The 13,444-nt window shown below is 38.3% G+C and overlaps 1 protein-coding gene across 1 annotated transcript; it reads right to left on the bottom strand.

Moving 5' to 3' along the window:
• Nucleotides 1-575: 575 nt before the first annotated feature.
• mmp19 (matrix metallopeptidase 19) lies at nucleotides 576-7,727 on the bottom strand. Its single transcript, XM_034083206.2, has 9 exons — nucleotides 7,476-7,727; nucleotides 6,923-7,008; nucleotides 6,652-6,782; nucleotides 4,569-4,781; nucleotides 3,773-4,018; nucleotides 3,225-3,350; nucleotides 2,659-2,823; nucleotides 1,926-2,053; nucleotides 576-1,683 (listed from the first exon to the last, which is right to left on the bottom strand). The coding sequence occupies exons 1-9, from the start codon at nucleotides 7,569-7,571 to the stop codon at nucleotides 1,453-1,455; spliced, it is 1,422 nt and encodes a 473-aa protein (XP_033939097.1). The 5' UTR covers nucleotides 7,572-7,727; the 3' UTR covers nucleotides 576-1,452.
• Nucleotides 7,728-13,444: the final 5,717 nt, after the last annotated feature.

Below are 13,444 nucleotides of genomic sequence, written 5' to 3'. Positions count from 1 at the left end.
TGACAGAGTGTAGCAAAAGCTGAAAGGTGCAAATAAATAACAGTTTGTATTTTCTGTCAGAATACAGTAGGTGAATAATTTAGACTGTGTATGTTTGTGGAGTAAACGTTTTATAATTTAATTTATGTAAAGTACATGGTAAGGTTTAAAAAAGGACAAAAAACAAAGCATGTTTGTTGTTAATTTGTAGATTTTTAAATAATTATCCATTGTGTTGTTTGAATTCTGAAGGGACAATGCACTTGTTACCTGAATCTGTACATACCTGTTGATAGAAATAAATACATGTGTTTGATACAAAACTGTTTTTTAGTTATTGATCGAGTCACTGTTTGTCTTTTTGAGCTCTTAGCAACACTGGCAGCATTACTCAACAGAATTTCTCATGGGCAATAAAGAGGCTATGTGGAGGATTTCCTATGCAACTGGTTGGGTTGCCATGGAGCCTCCAAATGTTTTTTGCATACAACACAATGTGAGCCTTTCATCAAAATGAACGATAAATATCTTGCTATCCTTTTTACGGGAATGTTGAGCCTATTTTCTGGTGACAGGGAACTGCAATTGAAAAGGGCAATTATAAGAACAGACATTGTCTTGTTTAATTGTAAAAAATGTAACATTCTGGCTTTAAAAAAAATCAGGACACATGTATGTCACATTATTTCTCACAAATGGTTGTGACTCATACGTTTTGGAGGTGTTTTTAAGGAGCGATGAATAACTTTTTAAGTGTGCACAAAATGTCTGTAAAGAAAGTGCACACTCCCATCATCATATTACATCTTACTGAAGAATATAACACACATAATTCAACACACATGTTGGAGAGAAAAACAGAAGGCCTCCCTTGATTTCGCCCTGAGATCATACAAAAGATTACATAATATTGGCACAAAAACACATTTGTACTCATGAAGTCAGCCTCACAAAAGTCACTGCAGAGGTTTGCGAGAAGCCTGGTTTAAATCAGGTCCAGTGAAATAAAATCAATCCTCAAATTCCCTTTAGTTTCCTTTACCAACAAAATTACAATTTGTATCAAATACTCACCCTGTGTTACCTTGAAAAAACCTCATCCAAAAACATGGCCATGTTAACAACAGCATTAACATCTGCTTTTACTTCACAAACACGTGGCATTGTTGAAAATACATTGGGAAGTATGAGGCAATCCACGCAATAAATTAGACTTTCTTTTGTAAGAGTTTGTAAATGTATCTGATATAGTTTTGCACTTGAATGCAATAACGTATTCCCTTTTTGATAATATGTCACTGTGAAGACATTCGAGGAAAAAGTTTCTTAAATAATTGGAGGTAACAGGTTGAGTATTTCAGATACAAAAAGTAATTTAGTAGGGAATAGATCTTCCACGTGGTTGGTGACAATTCACAATCTGGTTGTGTGGAGCCGACCTCTTGCTATACGCTGCCCCCTGATGGTCGCCCCCTAGCACCGCATCCAGCGCTCCCTCTTGCTCAGAGGGTATCCTCTGTCGACCCCCAGCCGGTCATTCACTCTCCAGTACTGGTCTCCCTTAAAGAAGAAGATCTTGCCGTTGGTCCAGGTGAGAGCTGCATCTGGATCTGATGGCACCCCGGAGAAGAGCATGGAGAGTGGTTTGGGGTAGATTCCCAGGTCAGTGAACTTCAGCTCATCCCACTGCCAGTGCTCTGAACCCTGCACAGGCAGACAACAAAGACACACACACACACACACACACACACACACACACACACACACACACACACACACACACACACACACACACACACACACACACACACACACACACACACACACACACACACACACACACACACACACACACACACACACACACACACACACACACTGAGGATTTCTGCAAGGACAATAACATATTGGGATGCACTAACATGTTTAAAGTGTGCTAATGATACCTTGATGAAGACCATCTTCTTGTTCTTCTCCAGGTACAGGGCTGCGTTGATGTTCGGAGGGATGCGTTTCACCTGTTTGGGGTAGCCGTCGTCCAGCATGAACATGGTATACCTCCACACTTTATCACCTGTGACCAGGAGACAAACATTCACACAGTTGGACTCACAACTGGAGAACAGAAGAAGAGCACACAACCAGGTGTGGTAAAGAAATAGATTCACTCGTACTGTATTACAATCTTGAAGTACTTGTACTTTACTTGTGTATTTCTATGTTATGCTCCTTTTTCAAAAATATTGAACTTTTTACATGACTACATTTATTTTAAAGCTGTAGTTAATAGCTGTGATGCAGAATCATATTATTAATACAAAATAAGACAAAATAAATACGAGAGAATGTATAAATATACTACCGTGCCTTATAACAAGTAGTCATAGTGGGGCTATGTTTACAAGATGCAACATTGAGAGACACAAACATCAATAGATAGAATCCAGTAACAATATGTTGTTCTGAAATAAGCCATTCTGCAGAAGAAAAACTCTCACTTTTGGCACTCTAAGTATATGTGATGAAAATATGTTTTTGTACTTTTATTCAGAATTCAGGACTTTTAATATAACGGAGTATTTCTTAATTGTGCAATTACTGCATTTAATTAAGTTAGATATCTGAGTGTTTCTTCTCCCACTGACACTGACACACGACAGAAGCACTGGACAGCTGTACCTTTGAAAAAGTACGTCTTGTTGGTCCTCTGAGAGTGCACCGCAGCGTTCAGGTCTCCAGGCAGGGCCTTCCACAACCTGTTGATCTGTATCGGTGTGTTGTGTCCCAGATCAGAGATCGTCCAGACGTAGTCACCACTGAAGGCAAACGTTTTCCTCCATGGACCTGATCAAATATTCAGAGAGGTACTTAAGTATTTGTCACAGGTTTTGTAAACCTACTAAAACAATATTTGTATAATGGTGTATACCTTTATAAAAAAAGGAAAAATGAACTCGTCTTCACACAACAGAAGATAGACAAATATTGAAAACTTGTTATGTAAAATTAATTGAAGTTCAACAAATCACCATTTTATTTTTTAAAGTTTTTAGACTGTTCCTCAAAGGACCTGTCATCTCATATTCCTTTCAATCTTATATTATTTAATTTGTTCGAACTTTTACTGTAGATCATGAATGTGTCGGTCTATTCCCTGTAAACGTGGTGTGTTGTGGACTAAGATAAAGTCAGGCTACAATGGTGGTGCGTTTCCTGTGTTTACTCTCAATTAATCCATAACTTACCCAATATGATAGCGTCCAGTGCAGCAGTGCAGGGGTCAGGGATGATCTCAGTGTCATGGCTGCTCTCCGTGGGAAGCAGACTGTTCGGCAGTATTGGACTGGCCAAAGTGCTAGTGATGCGTTTGCCTATAAAACAGAGAAAATGTGTCAATGCAAACTAGACAGCAATATTTGTGTGAAATATATTTGGCTGCAGAGAAGAAATGTAGAACAAAAAAGGTTACCGCCTGAATTGCCTTTATTTATAAATAATGAAGGATATCTATGTCATAGACTGATTAACTTTAAGGATCCAGCTGCAGATTTAATTAATATTGGGCTTAATGTATACCATACTTTAGTGTAATTGAACCCGGATATTTTAATAAAGAATTTTTTTTAAGGGTGTGAATAATTATTAATAATAATGACTCTATTATTGTTACGTTGAGTTAACCCTTTTTTTCCCGCCCAGTATTTGCTATTTTCTCTTATATATTTGTTACTGATTCATGCCAATTCATAAATACTGACACAAACAGTCCAGTAGGCCTTCTTGATGCACTCACCATATAACATCTGGATCCCCTGCACATCATCTGTATGAAGCCTGAAGTTGGCACGGTAACCGGAGTAGACTGGAGCCATCAGGGCGCCTCTGAACTGAGAGTGTCCCAGGCCGAGGGCGTGGCCGATCTCATGAGCAGCCACAATACGCAGATTAGTGCCATAATACGATCTCTCAGTCCAGAACTCATCCTCATCAAAATGCACAATACCAGACTGTGGTGACTCAGCATGAGCCAGCACATGACCTGCAAGTGATACAAATAAACAATTTAAAAGAATGTCACCCTTACAATGTCACTTGTATATAAATAACCCGCCTTACTTTCCCTTGAATTCTCGATAAAAAAACATTGCTTTCCTTGTTCCTTGTTATTCATCCTCTCATTCTTCCCTTACACTCACATTTTCAGTACAAACTTGTATGCTTAAGTGTGCTTAATAGTGAGATTTGAGAAACAAATGCATGCGTTTGGGAAAAAGTGTGTTTACTACTGGACAAGAAATACTTTAATTATATTGCATGAGCAGTGTGAGAGTTTGGTAACAGATGTTTGATGACTAAAATTCATCGAGAATTTTCTTCGTTCTTTTTTATTTTTTAATAGAGAAGGCATGCAGGATAGACAGAGTTTTCTTCACTTCAAATTAGTTATTGATAAGCAATTACAATCTGTGAATAAAGATTCCTTTAAAAGGGCATTTCAGCTTTAAAATCACAATTAGTTTCTTTGTTTCAGGGGACAGCAGGGCCAAAAGTAGCTATGTTTCTACATTTAGATAGAATAGAAAACTGACCACGGCCATCAAAGGGGAAGGGGCAGAATCCATCTTTCTTATGGAAGGAGATCTTGATGTCTGCTCTGCCATAGCTGATCTCTCTGAAGATCAAAGCAGCGACATCACTCCAGTACTTAAAGGCAGAACGGACGGCCATCTTCACCTCGGTTTTCTTCATGTCAGGCGTGTAGTTGTAGATACGGTATGTCAGACTCCTTTTTCTCCAACGACCTACAAGAGATGAATACTATATTTCTATGTGACCACGACCAAACTGCCTACTTTACTAGAAGTAAACATTTTCTACATTGGTCACTGAGAATACAAATGAAAAAATAGTCATTTGGAACATTGTCACTTCATTTTGAAGTCCGTGGTTTCCCAGTTATTTAGTAACTTCACATAGGGTTACATCTCATGATTCAAAAATACTTTAAGTGCACTGGATGTTAATAATTCCTCGTGAGACAAACAGTTTTTATTTATTTCCAAGTACACTGAACAAAAATATAAACGCAACACTTTTGTTTTTGCTCCCATTTTTCATGAGATGAACTCAAAGATCTAAAACATTTTCTATATACACAAAATAACCATTTCTCTCAAATATTGTTCACAAATCTGAAAAGATCTGTGATAGTGAGCACTTCTCCTTTGAAGGAGAAGCCGAGATAATCCATCCCACCTCACAGGTGTGACATATCAAGATGCTGATTAGACAGCATGATTATTGCACAGGTGTGCCTTAGGCTGGCCACAATAAAAGGCCACTCTGAAACGTGCAGTTTTGCTTTATTGGGTCTGGGGGGGTCCGAAAACCAGGCAGTATCTGGTGTGAGGGGTAGGGGTAGGGGTAGGGTTAGGGTAATGTTGTGAATCGAGTGGCCTGTGTTCGTCGTCCATTACATACGCCTGCCCATACCATAACCCCACCACCACCATGGGCCACTCGATTCACAACATTACCCTAACCCTAACCCTACCCCTACCCCTCACACCAGATACTGCCTGGTTTTCGGACCCCCCCAGACCCCCCCAATAAAGCAAAAATGCACGTTTCAGAGTGGCCTTTTATTGTGGCCAGCCTAAGGCACACCTGTGCAATAATCATGCTGTCTAATCAGCATCTTGATATGCCACACCTGTGAGGTGGGATGGATTATCTCGGCAAAGGAGAAGTGCTCACTATCACAGATTTTTTCAGATTTGTGAACAATATTTGAGAGAAATGGTTATTTTGTGTATATAGAAAATGTTTTAGATCTTTGAGTTCATCTCATGAAAAATGGGAGCAAAAACAAAAGTGTTGCGTTTATATTTTTGTTCAGTGTAGATTTATAATAAGGATGGACAGCTGAATTCAGGTGTCCAAGTATTTCCCTAAAGCTTTTAAAGTTTCTTAAAGCCTTAAAATGGAAATCTATTAGATCCTGGACCTTTCCAATTTGCCAACAAGCATCTAAGTTTTAAAGGTCCCCTATTATACTATTTTTCATCAATATATTATAGGTCTCAGAAATATACAAAAAATGTCTCTGAAGTGTTTGGCTCGAAATACCAAAGAGATTGTGCATTGTAGCATAAACCCCTCTGTTTCAGCCCTGTTTCAAAAGTGCTGATTCTGTGTCTGTAGCTTTAAATGCTAATGAGCTGCTGCTGGCCTCCATCTGCGAGATATGTGGTTAAAAAAAACCACAATGGTGCTGTAGAATGAGATTCAGGTGTCACCTTGGTTGGTTATTGTCTAATGGTTGCACAACCCAAAAAAACATTGTGACATCACAAAGTGGCCAAACCTTACAGCTCATTTTCAGACATGTTTTTATATAGATGGATCAGGACAAAAAGAGAGATCCTCTTTTTTCCTGAAACTTTCCGAATCTCTTAACACAGGGGTCACATAATTATGCATAAAATACATTAAAAAGTGGCATCATAGGTGACGTTTAAAGTTAAATCTACAAACACATGTTAACCTTTCAGGACATGAGCATAGAGAATGTAACCTGTGCAGTTTGCCAACAAATCTGTAAAGCAGCAATATGAACTTCATGCTGTCAGTTTATTTAAAGAGAGAATCAAGCTTAATTTCTTGACTCACCCATCACTCTGTATTTGTGTTGTTTATTGTTGAAGGGATCCTCCATGCCACAGCGAGGCTGTCTCATCATACCCACAGTGGCTTCATCCAACTCTCCAGTAGGTGGCAGATCATTCACTCTCTGAAAAACCCTGGAGACAAGAATGGATCAAACATCTGCACACATCCTGCTCCGGAGCTCCTCTGTATCTGGGAGGATCGTTGATACATATCTAACTGATTCAAAGTACCCGCATGTGTTTCCTCTTGAAAGGGGAATAGTTTATTTTACCTGAGAGCTTCAATGACCTCCTCCAGGTATTGGGGGTCCTGCGGATCAGCGGGGTCATTCAGGTAACCATACTTCATCAGATAGGCCTGTTCAATCAAAGGCAGACAAAAAAGCTCTTAAAAGAATAATGTGAACGTAATAAGGATGTCAACGTTTGTAAAACATTTGTAAATGTGGTTGTTTTTCTGCTGAACAGAAGAACATTGTAAAACGTTATGGATTTATTAAGGATGCAGCCACATTAAGGCACCTAAAGCAGAACTGTAGGATACAGTAAAGTCCTATTTTAACTTCTTACAGGATTATATATAATGCTGTAACCTTAACACCCTTCTCCCCTTTCGTTATAAATGCTTTGTTTGCTTTTATTCACATGCATTTTTTTAATATGTATGTATGGATGCGTTTGATTTCCAGACAGTAAAATAAAGTACATTTTGAATAACTAACTAAAAACATGAGCATGTTTATATAGAGTATTAAACAGTTTGTTTACTCACTGTTGAGAAAAAAATCTGATTGTGAGTGTATGTTTGAAAAGTAAAAATCTTACCGTTGCTTCATCTAATTCTGTCCATTGCACCACTGCACAAACCGCTCCACTGAGGCTGAGCAGCAGCAGCAGCAGCAGCAGCCTTGTGTAGTCCATATTCAAGTTTTCATCAAAACTTTCTGTTCCTAAATAATCCGGGCTGATGCTCAGAGCCTGAAGCGCTCAGCAGAGTCTCTCAGCACCAACAGACTGTGTTTGTTCTCTCAGCGCTGCAGCAGTTTTAAACTCAGCCCGGCAGGCGTGTGACTCAGCTCTGTGGCTGTGATGATCCATCTCTGAAGAATGAGGATTACACGAGCAGCCAGTTGGCCTCCAGCCAGCAAGCCTGCTGTTAAACTACAGCTGTTCAGATGTGGAGCTGCAAAAGTGATCTACACACACTCTCTTTATAGGTTCAAGCTACCGTTACACTCTCTAAAGAAGTCATTCACCTGAAAGAAACTAACACTATAAGGCAGGGGTGTCCAAACTGTTTTCACGAGGGCCACATACAGAAAAATATATGAAGGGCTGGGCCACTCCCTAGAGATGAGGTATATTGCCTCTTAAGTTTAGTTATAAGTTGGAAAAATCAATTCAATGTAGGTAAATTATTGGTGATACTTGAAAATGCTGTAAGGACAGCTCTCCATAGGGTTTCATAGCAGCTCATTCCTTAAAACAGAAGCTTCAGATTGATTATAATAAGAGGAAATATGAAGGGTTTATTTCAAGGTTGTTATGTAAATTTGTCATTGGGCTTTTTTATTATCAACTTAGATTTGTTAGGACATGTTTTCAACTTTAATGGACTACATTTATTTGAAAATTGGGCGTATTAACACATGAATACTGTGTAATATATTTGAACATATATACTTAAGAAGTACAATATAAGACAAGTAAAAGATTAATATACTTTCATTCAGTCTATACTTTTTGAATTTGCTGAGGGCCGATTCAAAATGGTCCGCGGGCCACAGTTGGCCCCCGGGCCGTAGTTTGGATATGCTATAAGGCAAGGCAAGGCAAGGCAAGTTATATAGCACCTTTTCAACACACTTCAAAGTGCTTTACAAAAATGAAAGACATTAAGAGCATTAAGAAATAGTGCAGTGGAAACACATTATAAAATGGCATTTCAAAACAGTCATTAAAAAGCAAAGATAATAAAAGAAACAAAAAATACATGGATAAAAGTTACAGTGCAGTCTAAGATATGAATAGTTCAATTAAAAGCAGCGACAAAAAGAAAAGTCTTCAGCCTGGATTTAAAAGTAGTCAGAGTTGCAGCGGACCTGCAGGTTTCTGGGAGTGTGTTCCAGATATTTGGAGCATAATAACTGAACGCTGCTTCTCCATGTTTAGTTCTGACTCTGGGGACAGAAAGCTGACCAGTCCCTGAAGACCTGAGAGATCTGGATGGTTCATAATTTAGCAGGAGGTCAGAAATGTATTTTGGGCCTAAACCATTCAGTGCTTTATAAACCAGCAGCAGTATTTTGAAATCTATTCTTTGACACACAGGAAGCCAGTGTAAAGACTTCAGAACAGGAGTGATGTGGTCCACTTTCTTAGTGTCAGTGAGGACTCGAGCAGCGGCGTTCACGCCGATGATCTTGGAGCAGGTTTTAACAATGCTGTTCAGGCTGTTCCTGTTTTTCAGTGTAAGGCTATGGAACCAGCAGATAAAAGAAAAACAAATAAGGCTCTCAATGAATGCTTGGTAAAAACAACAAAGAATGAAAGGCCTGACAGAGAAAGAGCTCAGTTTGCGAAGAAGGTGCATTCTCTGTTGACCCCGCTTCACAATACACTCAGTATTCACATCAAATGTGAGGTGGTCATCGAAAACGGTGCCCAAGTATTTGTATGATGTGACCATTTCTACCTTGTCATTGTGTATGATGCACTCCTTAGGAACATCCTTGTGACGTCTAAAATCAATGATCAATTCCTGGGTTTTAGAGACATTTAAATCCAGAAAACTGTCATCGCACCAGGAAATAAAATCGGCAAGAGCACACTCGTGGCCTGACTCTGAGCCGCTAAGGAGGGACAAGAGGGCGGTATCGTCAGAGAATTTAACCAAGTAGCTGTTTTAACGATTATAGAATTTTTTTTTTTTTATTGTACTTAATTAAATGTGAAGCCTTTGGCCACTTTTTAACCTTTTTTCTTCTGTTGAAATTCAGGTCAGAGTAAATGGTAAATGGACTGTACTTATATAGCGCTTTATCCAGACTTGAAAACCCCTCAAAGCCCTTTACATACTACATGTCATTCACCCATTCATACAGAGCAGTGAATGTTACTCTAGGAACTAACATGCATACCCATTCACACACCGTTGGCCATGCCATCGGGAACAACTCAGGGTTAAGTATCTTGCCCAAGGATACATCGTCATGTTGACTGTATGGGCTGGGATCGAACCCACAACCTTCTGGTTGAAAGATAACCGCACTCCCTCGTAGCCACAGACTACACCTAGATTTCTGGCTTTATCTGTTGTTTTGAACATTGCAGACTGGAACTCAGCGCTGATTTTTATACATTCTGCCTTGGCTCCAAAAACAATTACCTCAGTTTTATCTTTGTATAATTAAAAAAGGTTCTGACACATCCAGTCATTGATTTCTTCAATGCACTTACTTTGAATTGGAGCATAGTCTCCTAGTGAAAAGTTTGTGTAAATGTACATGTCATCTGCATAGCTACGGTAACTTACTTTGTTGTTTTTCATTGTCTGTGTTTAAGTAGATGTCATTGCAGACCTTACCAAGAGCAGTCTCAGTGCTGTGGTGTGGACGAAACATTTCCATTTGACTCCCTCAAGGTCATCAGGTTTGTTGTTGATTCCCTGGTGTCGATACAGAACTCAATGTCCTTCAGGTATGTATCAAATGCAGTTAAATTATGGGCCTAAACCACAAAAGGAGCCTTACCCTCCACTTACAAATTCCTGTTGTCCCCACATCTATCCCGAGACAAATATTTATGTTTACTCCTCAAACACAAATTGAGCCATCCTTGGACCCATCCCTGCTGACAGGCGACAGAGGACATGCAGATCAACAACATGTTTTGGCTTTGTGTAAAACAAATGGGATTTGTAAAGAATTATATGTCCCACACCACTATGTTAATATAATCAAATTCAACTCAAGTTTCCCATGGTGAACCAACAGAGAATTATTTTTATTATAATTATTAGTTAATTGTAATTTACTTGGTTTTACAGTCCACAAATGTACAGATTCAGTGTTGTCCCTTTCAACAACTCTGTTTCCAGAGGCCAAACGCTACCTCCCAGCTACCACTAGCACTTCTTGCACTGAGAGACCAGCAGGTGAAAGCATCTAGCAACAAAACAGCCAGACATGTTTCTTATGAGTTGACGTAAGTGAGTGAATTTGGGACTTACATTTGTCAGGTAGCCAGAAAACATGACACATATTTCATTGCTCTGTCTGAAAGCCAAATGTGTTTATCAGCTTATTGTGTGGTATTTCTACCACGTAGCTTTAAGTACATTTATTGAGTCTTAGTGTTCAATATAGTTAAAGTTGTCAAACGAATTAGAGATGCAACCTTATAACTGCTTATATATTATCATTCTGCCACATAATCAAAAGAAAGTTGCTTATAATGTTGGAGAAACTTTTGAGAAACAAGAACCTTTTTTAGAATTTATGATTTGGCTGACTCCACATTTAATTCCTGATTGTTGCAGTGTCAGATTTTGTATACATTTATATCAAATTGCAGTTGTGTAGATTTTATACAAATATGATTTTAAACCAAAGCAACATTACATTCTACAGAATTCATAATGATTAAGTTGTGGATGACTGAAGCGTGTCTTACAATGAAACTGTATTGGGACATTTGTACGTTATATTTACAAAATGTGGATAGGACGACAGCAGGCAGTTGTGTGGTTCTTCTGGTGTATACATGTTACAGCAGCATTAGCATTATGTTACAGCAGGGCAGCTGGTCTCAATATGCGAGTGAATGATGGTACTTCCTCAAACTTTAACCTGGGGCAACATACCAACAATAGATTTTAACTTTAATCAAATTCAGTGAAGATAAATACCTTTAATTCTGTCTAAAACACAGGAAACCAACTCCTACAGGTACAGTAGGTGTTTAATGTACAAATTCACATTAAACTAAGAATTACTCATCGAAACAATTATATTTGGCTTTTTCTTGTATATCTCTTTGATCATTTTCCCAGTCTACATGCTGCAAATTCCTCACTGTATCACAACGTACCACACAGAGAGATGAAAGTGCACTGGTTTGCATTTACCACCAATGTGACACAAGCCTGTGTATTTTCTGATCTAGAGAGAAATAAAAACAAAAGCCATCTGTTTCCTTTCTAATGTATTGTGTCATTGTTATGACAGTGATTTTAGCAAACAACAAAGAAATAAAGGAACAGAAAGGAGGAAGAAGAGAAATGTGGGAGTATTTTTGATGCCTTAACTGGCAATCTGAAAATCTGAAACTCCACTCTATGTTTGAGTCAACAAGGTAAACGGAGCAAGAAGAACACTAAGTCCAAACTATTCACTTCAATGCTTCAAATGTTTAATGTCTCATCTTCTACTTAAGTTAGCAGATATGTCTTTATTTATTTTTGTGCAGACTTTGCTTTTCCTTGCTTTCAGTCATTCCTCCTAAGACTTAGTGAGTAGTGCATGGTTGCCCTTCACTGCACACATACTCAGAGCAGCGTCAAATGTCTGAAACCAGCTAAATAAATAAATGTTAACTGTCTGGGTTGACTGCCCAATCATATAAATGTTTTATTTTTTCGACGCAATTTCTGCTTACCGGATTTCTTTTTGTCATTTGTGACTCAGAGACAGATCACAACTTCCCGCTGGGTCAGAAGCTACAGTATGCTAATAAACAAATGAGTCTCACAGTACTCATCATGCATGGGAAGTCCTGGAATACATCTGGTTTGATTATGAGAAAACATAATTCAGGAGAACAACAAATCACCTGAATATGGGATAGTTTATTGTGGTTTCGGTTACTCCAAATATGGGGATTAGACTACATATTTGAATGAATGCATTCCTTTATATCTCTAATCATAAGTCCTGACATGACAGCTCATCTTTTACATGGACTTGTCCTCCCTTCCTCCCTCCTGTTCACCTTCCAACCAGCTGCAATCTCTTTTTTCAAATGTCTGTCTGAGTCACTTCATATCCTGTTTCCTCTCTTACCACCTTAAGGAATCACTTCGTAAATTAAGACTTAAAAAGAGACTACAGAGTTGTCCGCAAAAAATAACTGTATCCTGATGTTAAGCAAAGGAAAATTCCGCTTTCAAATAATGTATCACCAACATGTGAAAGCCACGTTCCTAATTTCTACTGAGAGGCTTTTGAACGCTAACCTTAAGTGACCCGGAGTGAGCAAACAAAGAACACCGGTAAAGATGAACCCTCATCAGTCCCACAACAACTCTAGCAGTTTTCTAGTTTATAAGCAAACCTACAAGGGGATCTGATACTATAAAGACCATATTAAGTCATTGTATTAATGCAATGTTCCTAATTGCAATAACCCTTGAAGAAGAATCAGATTTAACATGCTTTATCAAAAACAGTGGTTTAATTTCAGTCAGGATCTCCAGTAACAATTATGTTCATCAACAATTAATCTTTCTTCTATATTCTCGATATATCCTTTAGTTTTATATGAAATAAAACAGGGAAGAGTAGGGACATCTATATTCTTCAATCAAAATGTTCTGCTATTTTCGCATGAATAATTACTTTAATGATTATTAGATTTTAGATGGGGATTATGTTTGTGTGTGGCAGCTCTAAAATCTAGTTAAATGTATTTGTAACTAATGTGTTAAAATAAAAATAGATATATTAGTGCTGTATGACATTGACATACAGGACAATAACTTTACCACCTTTTTGCACAAAGCAACAATGGACACA

The sequence above is a fragment of the Pseudochaenichthys georgianus genome, chromosome 5, assembly GCF_902827115.2.
Source record: "Pseudochaenichthys georgianus chromosome 5, fPseGeo1.2, whole genome shotgun sequence".
NCBI lineage: Eukaryota > Metazoa > Chordata > Actinopteri > Perciformes > Channichthyidae > Pseudochaenichthys > Pseudochaenichthys georgianus.
This window is presented reverse-complemented; position numbering and strand designations above follow the sequence as displayed.

What these genes read in the sequence shown, in the direction of transcription:
- mmp19 (XM_034083206.2), bottom strand. Translation starts at nt 7,571, where the DNA reads ATGGACTACACAAGGCTGCTGCTGCTGCTGCTGCTGCTCAGCCTCAGT. An exon ending in GGGGATCCAGATGTTATATG is followed by an intron (nt 3,351 to 3,772) that starts GTGAGTGCATCA and finishes TCTGTTTTATAG; the next exon opens with GCAAACGCATCACTAGCACT. An exon ending in CAAGACGTACTTTTTCAAAG is followed by an intron (nt 2,054 to 2,658) that starts GTACAGCTGTCC and finishes TCCTGGTCACAG; the next exon opens with GTGATAAAGTGTGGAGGTAT.